The sequence below is a fragment of the Heloderma suspectum genome, chromosome 5, assembly GCF_057233095.1.
Source record: "Heloderma suspectum isolate Gila_16-S chromosome 5, 16-S_ref, whole genome shotgun sequence".
Classification (NCBI taxonomy): domain Eukaryota; kingdom Metazoa; phylum Chordata; class Lepidosauria; order Squamata; family Helodermatidae; genus Heloderma; species Heloderma suspectum.
Window position 1 is genome coordinate 203,092,750 of NC_139462.1, and position 18,441 is coordinate 203,111,190.

At 44.0% G+C, this 18,441-nt stretch overlaps 1 protein-coding gene across 2 annotated transcripts in view; it reads right to left on the bottom strand.

Annotated features, from left to right (window-relative positions):
• The window catches only part of PRTFDC1 (phosphoribosyl transferase domain containing 1), a 70,031-nt gene that overhangs the window by 26,784 nt on the left and 24,806 nt on the right, over window positions 1-18,441 (bottom strand). For both annotated transcript variants that reach the window (XM_084859064.1, XM_084859063.1), the window contains exon 4: window positions 1,683-1,748. In XM_084859064.1, the coding sequence (XP_084715190.1) occupies window positions 1,683-1,748 (66 nt within the window). The remainder of the gene's footprint in view (window positions 1-1,682; window positions 1,749-18,441) is intronic.

The window sequence follows — 18,441 nt, forward strand, 5'->3', positions numbered from 1 at the left end:
AATATTTGCAATGCAATCCCATGGTCCCTGGGAGAGTGTCCCAGTGACAACAGGAAGGGTCATAAAACCGCTCCGAAGTCGGAGACAGCACTCCAACCTCAGAAGGGGAAGTGGGAGATCTGACCGCAGACCCCTCCCCTTCGCAGCCAGCATAAAGAGAACCACGCCGGCTGCCTCTCCGAGGTCAGAAAAAGCAGCCTCGGAGCTTCAGGAAAGGGGCGTTCTGGTGGAGGGGAGGGGAGGAGACTGGAGAGGCCAGGATATGAGTTATCCTAAGCCTCCTCAACCCTCCTTCCCTGCCCTGCCCCAAAGTGCCCTCACTAGATGGGCTTAAAAGCCGTCTAGGTAAAATACAGGATGAGAGGACAGGGAGGAGAAAATCGTCTCCAGCAATCCTCCTGTCCTTCCGGCTTCCGCCCGGCAGAACATAAGAAACTCGGAAGCCTCAAAGTTCGGTGGCTTTCGTTTGGCAAGGCCGCAATCGACAGGCTTGCGTCCTTTGTCAGTTAGGAGTGCTATTATTAACACACTGTAATTGTGCTTGCAGTGTAAATTAATTTTAATATCATCTCGCCCAAAGTCATCCTGAGGCTTGCTGGTACAATCCATTTCCCCGTACAGGCCATGTGTCTAATGAAATGTCTTACTTTTTCTTCAAGTAATGGAGGTGCCTAGGCCTGGATTAAAAGAACCTTGTCCATGAAAAAAACCTCTTTTTTTTTTCTTTTCAAAATGACTATGTTCAAATAGAGTGGAAAAAGAAACCCCGCTGCTCCAATCAAGTGGAATAAAAAAATCATGTTGACTACTTAAAACCATAGACAAGTCCCATCATTTACCTTTGTTAAGACCAATATAATAATACATTTTCATGGCCAAAACAGAAAATGTCTTTGTTTGGAAGTCATGATAAACCGTGGGGACAACCCTGTGTGAGAACTGAGCTTGTACGCTCCTCATCCCCTGTACTCCTCTGACATGGTCATGAGGAAGCATTTTGGGAGCATGCCTGACTGAGGTTCACACAGTCTTGTTCCCATCACGATAAACCATGGTTTATCATGACATGATTGCATTTAATGTATCTTTCCCTTTAAAAGTAGCCATGGTGCATGGGGTTTGGGGAGGAGTTATTCCTTTCCATCATGCTGTGGTCCCACATAATCTCTCCCCCCCCCCCAGCTTATGTTTGTCTCAGGTGGAAAACTGCTGCTGATGCCAATGGCAGCTTTCCCCATGGGTAGAATAGCAGCTTCAAGGGGGGACAGTTTTGAGCATAACTGCCGCATGGTTTAAAAGGGTACACATTGGCTTTATACTATCTAGATCAGCCTTCCCCAACCTGGTGCCATCCAGATGTGTCAAACGACAACTTCCATTACCCCCAGACAGCATGGACAATGGCCACGTTGGCTGGGAATTATGGGAGTTATAGGCCAAGCCATATGAACAGCCCCAGATTTTAAAAGGCTGGTCTAGGCTAGTGTAAACTTAATTTACTCATTAGTAACTTTCTATTTCTTGATAATCCTTTATAATTTTCTTCTTTTTTATGTAAAGATTGGTTTGTTTTTATTTTGGCTGTCTGACGGGCGTGATTATTTCTACATGAACTCAAGATCTAAGGTAATCTTGGGTTTCTGATGTATTACTGGCTTCATTTTATTTAAAAGTTTACAAACCTTTCCAGCCAACTTTGAAAAGTCATCTCCTCCTATGATCTGTGTATCTTGCATAGACTGGTCATTCTGAAAAATAAAAATATAGAACATTTTACTTGGATTTTAAGTATGGAAAGGGAAAGATATGTCTTGGTATTTAGCAGAAGCATTTCTTGTGGGTTTTTTTCATTTGGGCTTGCCAGCTTTCCTTTATTATATTTTTTTAATAAAAGAACCCCCCTCCCTTTTATGACTTTAGGCATAATCCTATGCATGTTTAGACAGAAAAAAGCCCTACAACTCCTAGCATTCCCCAGCCAGCATGCTGGCTGGGGCATGCTGGGAGTTGTAGGACTTTTTTCTGTCTAAACATGCATAGGATTGTGTCCTTGAAGCATCTTTCCTTTTAGCCACTTGTGGCTGCAATAGTATACCCAATAGTATACCCACAATAGTATAACCACTGGCTGGGGCATGCTGGGAGTTGTAGGACTTTTTTCTGTCTAAACATGCATAGGATTGCACCCTTTATGATGAAATTGAATTTGGCCCTCAGGCTGAAGATTTCCCACATCTGGTTTACCATGTCCTTTTTTCAGTTAGCCACTTATATGGAAAAAATATCATCTTGTCACAGAAAATTCAAATGTTCTGACATGACTATTGTTTTCTGAGAATGCTCTGGGATTGCAAGCATTTTCTCTGACATGGTAACATTTCAGTGCAATAAAACTATTGCACAAACCCCTCACTGTGAGAAAATCTCATAGTAAAGTCAACTTTTCAGAGCTATGATTGCATTAAAAAGTAGTATATGAATAATCTTCCAGAGTGGATATGACAAAGAAAATATTAAGTAACTTCCTTAAGGATGGGGGGATGGGGAAAACAGAACATTCACTATGGCTCATTGCCCCAGAAAAAGATGTTTGTGTGTTTCTCTTACATTTCCAAAGTGGAAAAAAATACATTTTCTTGGTAAAGACACAAATATAAAATCTAATTTGACAAGAATCTTCCTGACCTAGAGGGTTAAATAGAATAATTAATATGGGGAGATTTCTGAAAAGGACTTTGTTTATCTGTTCAGTAATCAAAAATCCCTTTCAAGGACTTTGAAGTACATTTCCTTTGCATTTTTACCGTGTTGGCTGCAGCAGGAACTCTGCTGCTGGCAAAGAATTGGAAAAGTGAATCCAAGAGTCTTTCAAAGCACAGGATTATACTAGCCAATAAGAGAAGTTAAGGATTGTATAGCTGTGAACTGGCTGCTACTGGGGAAACTGCTATGCAATTCCCTGTATAGATATTTGCAGTTGCTGCCAAAGCAGAAGAATATTTTCCTGTAATGGAATGAACAGATGTGCAAATGAAATTAAAGTACACTTCTGTATATTGCATTAACTTATCTTCCTATAAAGCAGGGGTGGGGAAACTGTGGCCGTCCAGATGCTGTTGTACTGCAACTCCCATACTCCTTGACAACTGGCCATGCTGGCTGGAGCTGATGGAAGTTGGAGTCCAACAGGATCTGGAGGGCTAAAGGTTCCCCACCCCTGATATAAAGCCAGAGATGATATAGGTATGGTTAATATATTGTTGTTTATCTTCAAGTCCCTCAGGCATACTGATTTTGTCATTTCTTTTCAGATTTTGATTCCCTGCCTCCAGAAGGTATTTAATGTTCAGCAATGTACAAATGGCATCTTAAACGCAAGCTGGGACACACCATTCTTTTCCAAATAGTATCAGCTGTACAGTTCATTTGCGTGTATTTCCGGAATGCCCAAGAAGTTGAATAAGCAGTCTTTGTCACTGATTTTCCATCTCAGCGCTACTCAACGTGTTGCTGTTTCTCATTATGCAATGTTTACTGTCTTCTGGCCAACATTCAAGCCACTTAGCAGTGTTTTGATCCAAGATTCATCACAACTCGCCATTACAAATTGAAGAAAGTGCTGTCAAGAAACATCTCTTTAATCTGTCCTCAAAACTTTGGAGAACACGCAGCTAATAACTGCCAAACAATAGTGCATCCCACTGAAGACAAGCAGAACCCAGGTGACAACACATAAGGAATGGAGAAGGGGGAAAGAGAGATCAAGGGTCTTGGTTTTCTCTGAGTATCCTTTGCCTAAACCAGCCTTCCCCAACATGATGCCCTCCAAACATTTTGGACTACAACTCCCATCAGCCCCAGCCAGGATGGCCTGAGAGTTGTAGTCCAAAAATCTGGAGGGCACCACATTGGGTCTGAAAGTGACAGAAGTCAGGAAGGCTTGAAAACGCTGCATTATAGTGGCAGACTTCTCACCTGAGACGTTGTAACACACCAGGTGTGCATGTAGTAGGCTCAAACTCAGGGCTACCAAAGTCTTCTCTTCTATGCCACTAGTGCTCTGGTTTCTCAGCCAACCAGGCAGAATAAACTCTGTGGGTCAAGGATGCCCTTTAGATCATCAGATGTTTTGGACATCAACTCCCAGAAGCCCCTGCGACCATAGCCATTGGTCAGGAATTCTGTGTGTTGAAGTCCAAAACACCTGGAGATCTACTTTCTGCCCACTGCTGCTTTAGGCTTCAATACTGGCCTGGATACTGACAGCTGACCCCACAACCCAATCAGGACTCATCAGGTGTTACAAAAGTCAACTCTTATATTATGTCTAAGTCAACACTTCAGTCTGTCCTTAGGAGAAGCAGCTGAACAGACTTGCCCTGTCCCTGCTGTCTCAGAGTGTCTGTCATCGCCTCCGCCTCCACCATCATCCCTGCCACCAATAAGGCTGCTTCAAGAGTGGGCTTGACCTGCAAAGCCCAAGGCCCTCCCCCCTTCCCTGCCTTTGTGTTTTTCTCCCTGCACAGCACAGTTACGTGGGAGTTCCTGGTCCGCCTCAAGCTCCTGGCCAGGGTGCAGAAACATACGGTTTGGCTATTAAAGCTCAAGCTTTGAACTTCTTTGAACTTTCAGAATTTTCTGCACGTCTACACTGCCCAAGCTTCAGTTTTTTTAAAAAAAGAGCAGGATCGGTCTGGTAGATCTCTAGTAATAAGCCTTACATTACCGTATCCTTATAAAAGATTCCAGCTTGCCATTGGGCCTTTCCCTGAACAGCTTCTGATCACATTAGATGCTGTAAGGCTCCAGGAGTGAGGAACACGTAGCCCTCCAGATGTTTTGGCCATCAGCCCTAGCCCAGCTCCCATCAGCACTTGCCAGTACAGTGAGGGATCATGGGAGTTGTAGGCCAAAACATCTGGAGGACCACATGTTTCTTACACCTGCTATAAACACAGGAAGCTGGTAATTCAGCCTAATCAGATAAAATAAATGCTAGAGAGAAGTATAAGGGGATGGGAAAAGGCTACATAAATGAAAACAGTGAAGCGACACAGAACAGCAACGCAGGGGCTGCTATTAGAATTATCTAAACCTTAAAGGGAGTCCCCATTTCAATGACCCATGGTGATCTCCCAAGGCTATGAACGTGCTGCAGGACATCCCAAATCTATTTTGAGCTGTTCCAGTTCACAGTGCTTTTGCCCTGCATAATCTGCCCGAATATTTCTGTTTTGCAATATCTGCAATGCACTGGGTTATGAGGAAGTAAACTTCTATCAGGACATGGAAACTTTACTCACTTGTCTGTAACTTGTTTTGCTTTTATTGTAAATTGCTTTGGGAGTCATTAAGGTGAAAAGCGGTATGTAAACACATGAAAATTAGCTATCTGATATTAGAACAGCACAACAGTGCCAAAAGTAACACCACCATCACTCCACCGCAAGCCCCCAAACTGAAATTTCCCCTTGGACATTGTCAAAGCTCAGCCCTACACATCAGCCAGGATCATTTGAATAATCTATGCATATTTACTCTTAAATCCCACTGAATTAGATAAGGCCTAGCCCCAAGTAGGTACGTACAGGATTGTAGTCTAAGATGTTCCTATTAAGGCAAGACTGAAGATGCAGAATGCTGTTAGATGGAAATATTATCTTGCAATTTATCTGTTTTCATTAGCCCTTAGATTTGAATGAGGCTTAGATAGGCATCACTGGAAATAGGACTGCAGCCTTATAAAGTTTTTTGGTATGCTGGAGTTTTTAAAATATATTGTAATCTGCCATCAGCCTTCTGGATAAGTGGGATTAAAAACATCTAATGAACTTTTTTGTAAAGCTTACATTAACCTTTCTATGAATGCTGTATAGTAGAGAGAAACCCAGCATAATATTCCAAAATATACAGTTGGGCAATACCTTTATTAGGACCAATCCAAATATCATTGGTATTGACCAACTGTGGATTTTGGAAGTTTTCTTATGGACCAACACAGCATCCTTTGCTTTTTATCTTTATACTATGTTTCTATAGCCATTTTCTCCAACCTTCCATAAACAGCAGCAACTTTTAGGCTGCCAGTTCTTTCAGTATTAGATCATGTCTTCTGAACTGGGTGGGGCAGCCCATTATTATACTTTTTCTTTGGAGGCCAGAGATGGTTCTTGAATCCATCTTAAGCCACATGTGCAATGAACTGGGTGGTCCCAAGAAAGAATGGAGCCCCATAAACAGAGCTGCTGCTGTGAAAGCAGCACAAAGCAGCACACATCTGTTGGGTTTGTGGTAGCTGAACGGAAAATGGAATCTTTTAAAACTGTTCTGGCCGAACAAAAGCTACCTTAGAGATGGTACAAACGCAACTGCAGTAAATCCCCCCCCCGCCATTAAACTGTGACGAGGTCCTTTACTGCATGTCCATTTGCCTGTCATCTGTACCGTTATAACCATTTTCTCTTCCAGAAATCACCTGTTGATTTGGTGCTCCTAGAAAGAGCTCAAGATATATATTTAAATGTAAGGCAGGTTTGGGGATGTGCCACCAACTCATCTTTTATAGTCTTGATTCATTCAGCCTCACTGCAAACTGCTAACCTATCCTCAGTCACATTTTATGGGTGAGGCACAGAAGCAGTGCCAGCTTCAGGCATTTCAGGGCCCTTTGGCAAGGCACCTTCCATGGGCTCCCTCCCTCAGTGACTCTACCTTCCCCAGTGGTGATTCCTTCTCCTCCTCTTTCTCATCATTGCTACTGCTTACTTCCTTGACAGGCAGAGAGCCAGTGACCAAGTAGGTGTGGCATCTACTGTTCCTCTACTCACCACCACCACTGCCTAGGCCAGAACAAGTGTCAGGTCAACAAGCAGGTTGCAATGATGAGAGGAGGAGCAACTTCAGGGGGCTCTTATTGGTGGGCCACTGCTGGGGTATGACCCCTTAGTAGGTGCCCAACAATGCCTACCCTGAACTGGAGCTGCCAGACAGACATTCACTCAGTAGCGGTGTTTCCAGATGGAGGGCTCCTAGTGCTAATCAGATCTTAGGAGGCACTGTGCAGCTATTCCATCTTTTCTTCCTTAACAGATTCTTCACAGTAACAAAAGAGGTGGAAGAAGTGGTGGGAAAACACAGGAGGGTTACAAGAGTTTGACTACGATGTCTAGGCCCCCATAAAATTCCATGAATGAGACAGGGTTTTGCACATTAAACACCTCCTCTAGAAGCACCCTAAATTAGTTGAAGGCCTTTCTTGTCCCTCAGAATCTTCCTTGGCCATTGCATCCAGCACAGGAGGCCTTCCTCCATGTCCTGTAACCTTCCAAGATGTGGCTGGCTGTAATGTAGGGCAGGGGCTTCTCTGATTATGGAGCTCCCTCTCTAAAGCGATTCAATTGGCCCTCTCTCTTTGGAGCTTCAGACAAGCTGGGAAGCCTTTTCCTTTTCAATTCATCAGGCTTTTGGTTTGGGCTAAGCTACGTTTCTTCTTCTGTGGGTTCAGTGTTTTAGTGATCCTATTTTTGCTCTTGGTTTTAATGATGTGTTTAAAAAAAAATTGGTCTGGATTTATTAAATGCATATCCTTGCCTTTCCACCAAAAATAGTGCTCAAGGTGGTATTTTAATTGTAATAGTGTTTATTTGCATTTTAGTGTCAGCTGTTTTGGAAGGCTGAAAAATGGGATATACATACCTGCATAAATAACACCGCTTAGGGTTATCAATGAATATTTTAGTAAAGATTTTCAAATCCAAGTGGAGCCCTGGAACTTATTTTCCCTCTGTCCACCCCTCACATCTTCTACCTGGCTAGCAGGAGCTCAGCAGGGCTTTGGATATGGCGGATTTTCTGCCATGGATTCTCCCAGCACCGTCGTTGCTTTGGTCTGCGCATTTGCTGGTCTTTAAGATGCCACTAGAGAGTTCACTGTTTTCATGTAACTGTATTTTAAATTTGTCCCTGCTTTATTTGTTTTTACCTATGTCTTGTTCTGCATGCTGCTTTTTTGTTGCGGAGAGAAGGGAACAGAAGCACAATAATCTCTGCTGTAGATAATCCTTTGCGTTGCTCTCATCTTTTCTGAGGATCCTCCCACGTCTGCCTTATACAGCTGTTCCCCAACCCGGTGCCCGCCAGCTGTGTTGGACTACAGCTCCCATTACCCCCAGCCAGCATGGCCAACCTGGAGGGTGCCAAGTTGGGGAAAGCTGCCCTAATTAGTTACTTCTTTCCTTGCTGCTGAGACAAGTGGCCAGCAATCCTGGCTCGGCACGTACACTGACATTTTAGGCGCTTTTCACCACTCCTTCCCCTTGTTTTGGAAGTAGCAGCTCTGGCCAGTGGGGGGGGGGGGGCGTCTGTTTGGAGATAGCGGGCAGTGCAAAGCCCCTCGTTCACCTCTCCCTGACTCCTCAGCAGCTGCTTAGATGCACCCGCACCCAGAGTATTTACATGGGAAGAGCCCTGCCTGCCCCCACCTGCAACTCCAGGCAGGAAAGATTATTTCTCATTCTGACACAGCTATACAGCTATTTTTTCTTTCTTCCTTTTTTTAAAGAGAGTCTAGCAAACTTTTCAGGGAGAAGTTCCTGTTACTTACCCTTGAATAAACATTCCTCAGCTCTTGTTGTAGAGCTGCAATTTTGATTCTGAGTAGAGATGGGGATTACAGGATGCTAATGACAATATCACCTTTTATTAAATGCAGACTAGAGCCACAATTCCAATTGTGCTTCCAGCTGATTGTGGGAGAGCAATGCTTCAACCACAGTAAATAGCCCCAGTGTGGATCCTCCCTCCAGCTCCCCCCTCTAGTTCCTGTGTTTATCCTGTGTTTATCCTGTGTTCCCTCTTGGCTTTCCCTTCCATGCTTTCTATTGTTTTGTGTCATTAGATTGTGAGTTTGCAGATGGGTTTGTGAATATTTTGCGGATGTCTGCCATACTTAGCAAATCCTTAAATGCCCCGCCCTCCTCTTCCTCCTCATTATTATTATTGCTGCACATTTTCCCAGCGCTGCAGCTGAGATACTGTGTATCTGGAAAAAAATGTAGTACTTCCACGGGAAACTGCCTTATACTAGGTCAGATCCATCAAGCCCCCAGTATTGTCTACTCCTGGGGTCCCCAACATGGTGCCTGTGGGTACTATTGTACCCACATTACACTCGCTGGCATGTTTCTTGGCAGCAGCCAGGCTCTCTGCCCCATGTGTGTGTGTGTGTGTATATATATATATATGAGAGGCTGATGAGCTGCAAACCAAAGCACTGGCTTCCAGCACCATCTTTATTCCCAAGAATATCTCTAGGCCCAACATGGCATTCTTAAAAAGTAAAACTGGTGGGAGCTGCAATACACCACTTCTAAGTGGTGATGTCAGGTATTGAACCAGGGACCTTTTGTACTATCCCACAAGACTCTTTGTTGCCTATATTCGAAGTTTACTTAAAAGAAAATGATAATCAAAGTACATTCTCAGGGTAGGCTGTGACTCACATTTTACCCTCCAGTCAGCAGCGGAAGAATGACAACGTGTCCAGCTTCTTACTTGCTCCTTCTGGAAAAGCAGTAAGCGTCCCCAAGTGCCTTAGAAGTGTTGACTTAAGTGCGTACACACCTTCATTTATTTTTAGCCTGTGGGGAAGAACTGACTGCAAATTCCGGACATACATTTTACAAACATGGAATGTATACACTCATACCTAAAACAGGAAAACTCTTTGTACGGGTTCCTAAGGAAAGATCCGACGTAATGAACAATGTGCTGTGATTAATAGGTGTTTGCGAAGGATGCAGCCTTTTTTTTAATTTGGAACTTTTTGCTGGAAGGCTGAGAGCCTAACAATGAAAGTGCAGCTCTCAGGATGCCTGGTGGAATCCTAATTTTAAGAGAACTACAAAGTTTAGTCTTTTGTCTGAGCTGTGACATTTCAATGGTCTTATCCATTCCTAGACACTTTAATTAATCAAGGAATCAAAAGCAGCGGGGGTGTATTTCAACCTTGTTTGTGCTGTTGTTTTTACGACTGCCTCAAGATCTAGATTATCTCTAACTAAATGCATTTTTAAATGTTTTTGTTCTGTTAAGTGTATAAGTTGGCCTAAGGGGAACTGGCAAGCCTAGATCTTTCACATCGTATTTTCTGAAGTGCACAATGTTCTTAAACTAAAGCATGGAGGTGAATGGAGACTGGAGACTCTTTGCAACTTTTGTTTATTTTGACAGACAGCCATGCAAACAGGTCACACAAAGTTGTGGTTGCACAGAGAGAAGTACACCCCTCCCTCCCACCTTACCCCACCCCAACTCAAACGCTGGCAAAGAGAAATCAGTTTACTAGCATCTACACCCACTATCAACAATGCTGATCTCAATCTATGATGGGGTAGGCAACCTAGTGCCCGCCAGATGTTTTGGACTACAGATCCCACAATCCCCAACCAAAAGCCATGTTTGACTGGGGCTAATGGGGGTTGTAGTCCCAAACATCTGGAAGGTACCAGGGTTGCCTACTCCGAAATCTATGAGCTACTACTGAACTGTAATCAAAAGGCTTCCCCTAGCAGTGGTGGTATCTACTACCAGTCCATTTCTGGGCCCAGTTCAAAATGCTGATTTTAAACCTTAAATCCCTAAATGGCTTGGGGGCAGATTACCTGAAGGAGCAGCTCTTCCCATATCTACCTACCTGGACACTAAGGTCATCATCTGAGGCCCAATTCCAGATGCTGCCACCAACTGAGGCAAGATAAGAGAGGCCCTTTTCGGTGGTGGCACGCTGGTTATGGAATGCCTTCCCTAGAGCATCTAGCCTGGCCCTACATCATGGTATTTTCAGTGGCAAGTTGTTATTCTTTTTATTCTCCCAGGCATTTTAAGATCCATTTTTAATGTTTTTAAATCACTTTTATTGCTAATTTTACTTTGAGCTTTATGTGTTGGAGTGTTTTTAATCTTGCTGCTGATTTTCTCTTGGTTCTATTATGTGCAGGGTTGATAAAAAGCAATGATTTTATATACACACACGATCAGATTTTTAAAAATTTAAATCGCATTTTTAAATTTAAAACAGATTTCAATTTTTTCTTAAAACAATTAGTAAAAATAGAGACTGGGTCAAAGATATGAATCTTTGAATATGAATGATAGAAACTTCTAATTATATTCTATTAATATGTTAACAGCAGTTTATGGAGATGGGAGATAACCTGATCAGTCCTGTTCTGTACTGCAGGTGGTGTACAGAAGTGCATGGTTGCGCGCGCACGCGCTCTCTCCCCCAAGGCCTTGCCTGTCTCTAAGTGCAAGGATAGAGAAGGTTAATGAATAGAGAATTTGGGGAGATGGAGTATTCTGAACGAGGAGGAGGAGTCTGGATACAAATACAAGGGATAGGGGAGGGGAATAGAAAGTGAAACCAGAAGAGAATAGAACACATTCAAGCAGTCCTGACTCCTGAGGAAACTTCTGCTACCTTCTAATGAAACCTGCATCTCTGAATTTGTATTAAGGTTATATTACACAATGATGAACTTCTGCTAAAAATGAGGATTAAATAGAATCTTCCCCACTAATGATTTAAACTGTGATTTAAATAATTAAAATAGAGTCCTTCAGAGAAGCGATTTAAATCATGAATTAAATCAATTTGATTTAAATCAAATCAACCCTGATTATGTGGTTGCTACTCACTGTTTTACTGTTTGTATTTTATGTTTTCAGTGCTTTTTCTACACTGGTGTTTTTAGTACACCATCCAAAGAACTTGGGGTACTGGGTGGTTTAGAAGCATAATAAGTAAATAACTAAGTATGGAGCATCACCAAAACTCCAGTACTTGCAATTCTGGGTGTCTTTCCCAAGGATTTACAGTCTATCCTGCACAAAGGCTTTGTTTTACACTCTTTAGCAGCAGCAAGAGCAACAACTGCAAGCTGGTGGAAAAGTTTAGTAGACTTTTCTATCAAGGCTTGGTTTCAGAGGCTTTGGGGTCGTTTATTAACGGCTAAGCTTCCACACCACATGAAGGTTGTTAAAGGTCATGCAAAACCCGAAATATTTTATGCAATGCGGTATCCATTTTTGTGGTATGTTGATGATACACCCCAGATCCAAGTCCCTCCAGATCACTGTAAGAGTTTGCTAACCTACTAAGAGAAAATAACTTCAGATTGAAGGTTTTGCAGTTCTGTATTATATGCATTTCTGCCAACCTAGCAGTTCGAAAGCAAGAAATTGCAAGTAGATAAATAGGTACTGCTTCGGCGGGAAAGGTAACAGCGTTCCATGCACCTCGGTGTTCGGTCATGCCGGCCACATGACCACGGAAGCGTCTTTGGACAGCGCTGGCTCTTCGGCTTAGAAATGGAGATGAGCACCACACCCTAGAGTCGGACACAACTGGTTGGGGACACCTTTACCTTTTTTATTCTATGCATAGCCATGGTAGTGCGATAGCCATGATAGTGCGGTCACTGAACTTGAGCCGGACATCCTAGAAAGTCAAGTGGGCCTTAGGAAGCATTACTAACAACAAAGCTAGTGGAGATGACAGTGTTCCAGCTGAGCTATTTAAAATCCTAAAAGATGATGCTGTTAAAGTGCTGCACTCAATATGCCAACAAATTTGGAACACTCAACAGTGGCCACAAGACTGGAAAAGGTCAGTTTAAATTCCAATTCCAAAGAAGGGCAACGCCAAAGAGTGTTCAAATTACCGTACAATTGCGCTCATTTCACATGCCAGCAAGGTTATGCTCAAAATCCTACAAGCTCGGCTTCAGTGGTATGTGAACCGAGAACTACCGGAAGTACAAGCTGGGTTTCGAAGAGGCAGAGGAACTAGAGATCAAATTGCCAACATTCGCTGCATCATGGAGAAAGTAAGAGAATTCCAGAAAAATGTCTATTTCTGCTTCATTGACTATGCTAAAGCCTTTGATTGTGTGGATCACAACAAACTCTGGCAAATTCTTAAAGAGATGGGAGTACCAGACCACCTTACCTGTCTCCTGAGAAACCTGTACGAGGGTCAAAAAGCAACAGTAAGAACCAGACATGGAACAACCGATTGGTTCAAAATTGGGAAAGGAGTACGACAAGGCTGTATATTGTCGCCCTGCTTATTTAACTTATATGCAGGGTACATCATGAGAAACGCCGGGTTGGATGAATCACACGTCGGAATTAAGATTGCCGGGAGAATTATCAACAACCTCAGATACGCAGATGAGACCACCTTAATGGCAGAAAGCGAAGAGGATCTAAAGAGCCTGTTATTGAGGGTGAAAGTGGAGAGTGCAAAAGCTGATTTGAATCTCAACATTAAAAAAACTACGATCATGGCATCTGGCCTCACCACTTCCTGGCATATAGAAGGGGAAGAAATGGAAGCAGTGACAGATTTTACTTTTTTGGGCTCCAAGATCACCGCAGACGGTGACTGTAGCCATGAAATTAAAAGACGCTTGCTCCTTGGGAGGAAAGCTATGGCAAACTTGGACAGCGTAGTAAGAAGCAGAGACATCACCTTGCCGACAAAGATTTGTATAATCAAAGCTATGGTTTTCCCAGTAGTAACGTATGGCTGTGAGAGCTGGACTTTAAGGAAGGCTGAGGGCCGAAGAATCGATGCTTTCGAACTGTGGTGCTGGAGAAGACTCTTATGAGTCCCCTGGACTGCAAGGAGGTCAAATCAGTCCATCCTAAAGGAAATCAACCCTGACTGCTCATTGGAAGGACAGATATTGAAGCTGAAGCTCAAATATTTTGGCCACCTAATGCGAAGAGAAAACTCCCTGGAAAAGACCCTGATGCTGGGAAAGATTGAAGGCAAAAGGAGAAGGGGACGGCAGAGGATGAGATGGTTAGATAGCATCACCGATGCAATGAATATGAACTTGAGCACACTCTGGGAGAAAGCGGAGGACAGGAAGGCCTGGCGTGCTATTGTCCATGGGGTCATGAAGAGTCGGACACGACTTAACGACTGAACAACAACAATCCTATGCATCCTAACTGACTTGGATTGTGTTTGTTTTCTTTAGCTTTCTCAGGCTATGTTTAGCCCATGTTCATTGTACTGAAGAAAATGATATAAAAAAGATAAGCAAACAAACAAACACACAAAAGTGTTGTAGCAGAGCTACAAAATGAAGATGTGGCTGATCTTGTGAGCGTTTTCAATCACAAGCAGAAATGATCCCTATTCTTGGTTCTGCATGTCTACCGTTCAATGGCAATTGCAGATGGCTTGCAATTACACTCTAGTAGGCCACTGGGAACTGCCACCGCAACAGTGAGATGTTTTCTAAGGATGAACTCTTTCAGAACATGGAAACAATGCGCTATATTGTGTTTCTCCACTCTGCTGTAGCCTAACCTTCCACCCATGGCGTCACTGTGCGAGCAGTTTAAGCTGGGGTGGGGGTGCAGAAGAAAGACTGTGCTGAATGCCATTCAACTGCAAGCATGGAAGATTTAAACTCCAAATTTAATTACATGCATGAAAAGGAGGATGAGCGGGATTATCTGCCAGTTAGAACAGCTCAGTAACCTTGTGCTGTGAACCATGCGCATCTGATAAATCTGAACTCCCTGCTAAGTACAGCTTCCTCAAATTTCTACCAATAAAAACATCTGTCTAGACTAGGGGAAATATTTAAGGGAGCCCCTACTTCCTAGTTTGTATTTCTTAACCTATTTTTCACTTGATCACAGTTGTATATCCAACACAATGTGCTCCTATTTGTATCAGTCAAACTGGTTAAGTTCCCCTGTTATATCAGAGAGGTTGGCACAAAATGCTTGTCGATGCTCTGTAACGAGGGGATAGGGGAGAACAGCCAGAGTTAGTCCAATGTCCGTCGCTGTAAACCTATGGGACTGGGCAGGGTAAACATTCTTATACAGAGTTTTTGCCGCCAATGGCAAATGGATACCAGGTTTCCTCCAGAATAAGCATCTGTTGGAAGCCCAGGGGCAGATGTTTGCAGATACTTTTGTTACAGCAGCCAACAGAAGGGTTCCTTTTGTATATGTGCTTGTTTCTGCTCGGGAACCTCAGTCTGTATTGAAAATGGTATGTGAATTCTGTACTTTCGGTTATTCAACATCTTATTCTAGGTGCTCACATTAGTACCTTGAAGCATTAATGTAAGTTCATGTCTTGGGATATGTCCACTTTCCGGGAATTCATATATAGCAGACAACAGGTCCCGTGTTATTTAACCCCCCAAGTAACTTCTTGAGGCAATAAAAAGCCAGTGGAAAAACAGAGTAAGCACACAGTTATACTCTTTTGCACGCACATGGGAGTGATAGCCCATCAACAGTGTCATTGTCAAGGGCTCCTTGGAGGCCTCTCTCAGTCTAATCCAGTAGCCAAGTCCAGACACAGACAAAGGGATTCCTTTCAAAGCTTTATTCCTCTTTTACAACTTAACAACTCTACAGGTAGCAACTAGATCTGAGCAGCAGAGTACCTATGCCCTAAGTTGAAACAGTTGGTCCCTGTTTGAAAGGGAATTACTGGCAGACCCCTGAACTTAAGGACTAGGGAGAGTCCCTCCCCTTTTCCCTTGGATCCTCGGGGTGCAGCCGTTGTTTGCGCGCCAACCGGGCACTGCGCCTCCTTTCCGCGCCCTCCATCTGGCGCCGCTCTCTGAGTCTGCGTCGCGCATCCACCAAGTCTGCTATCTCTGCTCAGTCACTCCCTGGACTGCTTTCTAATCTAGGAATGCTGGTGGGAGGAATCTCCGTCAGCTGTGGGCCCTGGGAAAGAGGAGCGCGCTCCTCTCCCAGGAGCGACTGCTCTTCCTCAGAATCAGAACTACTCTGGGATTCTATGGGCTCAGTGTCCACCCTGACAGTCATCACTTGCAGCTTGACCTTGGATTCCCTCTGCACAGGCACAATTCTTACTGACTTACAGTGCAATCCGAGGCACACTTACTCTGAAATAAGTCCCACTGAGTTCAACAGGGCTCTTCTTATGGTTGTAAGAATTTATAGGATCATCCCCAGCAGGATTAAACCACAGGTCTATCTCTTCCAGCATCTTCCTTCCAGCAATGGCAAACCAGATGCCTCCGGGAAGCCCACAAGAAGGACATACAGGAAACAGCAATCCCCCAAGGAAACTGGTATTCAGTGGCACGCTACCTCCAAATAATTGGCAGCTCCATTATCTTTGTAAACCGCTAATAAATAATAATTTACCTATCATGACTAATGAAGTGCACCTATGAACAAGCCATAGGTGAGATTAGGAACAAGTAAGCATTCTACTTGGGAATTCATGGATTTCAGCTGTGGAAGACTGAACTGGGTTCAGGTAGAGAATGTAATGCTCTGGTTATCTGCCTCAAGGGGATGACAATGACGGCGGCAGGGAATTCCATAGACCATCCACTTAATCACTAGCCAATCTGCCATGTAAAGCAGGGGTGTTGAACCTCTTTCAGCCCACGGGCAGAATTCAATTTTGGAAAAGCTTTTGGGGGCCGCATTGCAGTGGTGGGAGAGGCTGAAGGCAAAGGGGGTGGGGCCAAAAATAGCAGCATATTTTAGCTTAAAGCTCTTACTGCCAGTAACCAAGCTTTAGGGGAAGCATATCAACCTTTTAGAATGGGGGGGGGACTGCACAAAAGCCAGGAAACCGCCAAATGATCAGCAGTTGGGGGAAAGGGACGTGGCCATTTGGCAAATACCCAGGGGACCAGGTTGGGATGCCAGGGGGGCCTGATTTGGCCTGCCAGCATGAAGCTCAACACCCCTGGTGTAAAGGATGTGGATCAGAGAGAGAGAGAGCACCCTGGAAATATCCACTGTATCAATAAATATGCAATTGCATGTATAAGAAAAAGCCGATGTTGCCACAAAGAACCTGCAAGTTCAACAGCTTTGCAATAATGATGATGATAATGATGTCATTTGCATAATCTACCCAGATTGCAACAGCTAGGTTTCAAAGAGTATATAGTGCTTGTGTGGTCAGGGGTGGGGTGGGGGGATGCTGAGAAACAGGCCATGGACTAGAGGAGGAGGAGAAGAACCAACACTTTCGGGCTAGGACAACAGGGATGGTGAGCACTTATACAGAAACAACTCTGCAACATACATTTATTTTATAGCAGCCTTACCCAACCTGGTGCTCTCCAAATAGTCTGGACTCTAGCTCCCATCGCCACAGCCAGCATGGCCAATGGTCAGGATTCCTGGGAGTTGTAACCCAAAACCTCTGGAGGGCACCAAGCTGGGGAAGGCTGGTCTATAGTCTACATTCTGAAAGCAAGAGAAGCTATGGCTTCCAACCGCAATTCAAGGCCCTTTCCTGTTTCTGAACATCAGCAGACCCCACTAGCCCAACCAAAATCAAGCCCCGCCTTCAATCACAAGAGCCGCTGAAGGACGTGGCACAAGGAAGATGGAATACGATGTGCCGTCCTCAAAGATTCCTCCTTACCATTGCCTCATTCTTGGACATACAGAGTAGGCGCTTTCTGGCTTCGGCCTTGCAAGGCGGGGCACCCGCTCTGATCTATTTTAAGTAACAGGGCTTAAGAGATGCCAACAGAGGATGTCATCGAATTCCACAGAGAAATTGTAAAGCTCCTGGGTTTGCTCCAATTAATGATGACCCTTTTCCAGAGCTAAAAGAAAGGAAATGCTCTCTAAGCAGCGTTGTTAGTGTAGGAACAAGGAAATAAGATAATATTTATGGCAGCGCAAGCATGTAGACATGATTCAAAACTTCCTCCAGGTCTTATATTATGAATGGTGTGGGTGCAGAATGGCTACACAGGATACAGGCAGGGTTGTGTGTGTTAAATTTATATGTGTGTGTGTGTATGTGTGTGTGTGTGTGTGTGTATATATATATATATATATACACACACACACATACACACACACACACAATTTATAATCAAAATTCTGCCCCAAGGGAATTTAAGTGCCAAGGAAAACTGGGTTCCTGTGGCCTGTATTCAGCACATCTTTGTTCCGTTTCTGCTAAGCATGGAGATGGAAGCCTCAATCTCTCCCCAACAGAATTCCACAGGATGCCCCATCTGACTCTGGGGAAACGGTGTCTGGGGCAGGGTCATAACTCAGGGGGAGAGCACATGTTTTGCATGCAGGTCCTAGGTTCGATCCCTGGCATTTCCAGGTAGGGCAAGGAAGGAATCCTGCCTCAAACCCTGGAGAGCTGCTGCCAGTCAGTATCGATAATACTGGGCTAGTTGGACCAATGGTCTGACTCAGTCCCTATGAGACCTCCAAACCTTCAAGCAAGCCTTTGCAGCCATATGGTTTAGCACAGCCTTCCCCCAACCTGGTGCCCTCCAGGTGTTTTGGACTTCAACTCCTTGCGTTCCTGACCTTCACCACTGGCTATGCTGGCTGGGGCTTATGGGAGTTGAAGTCCCAAACAAC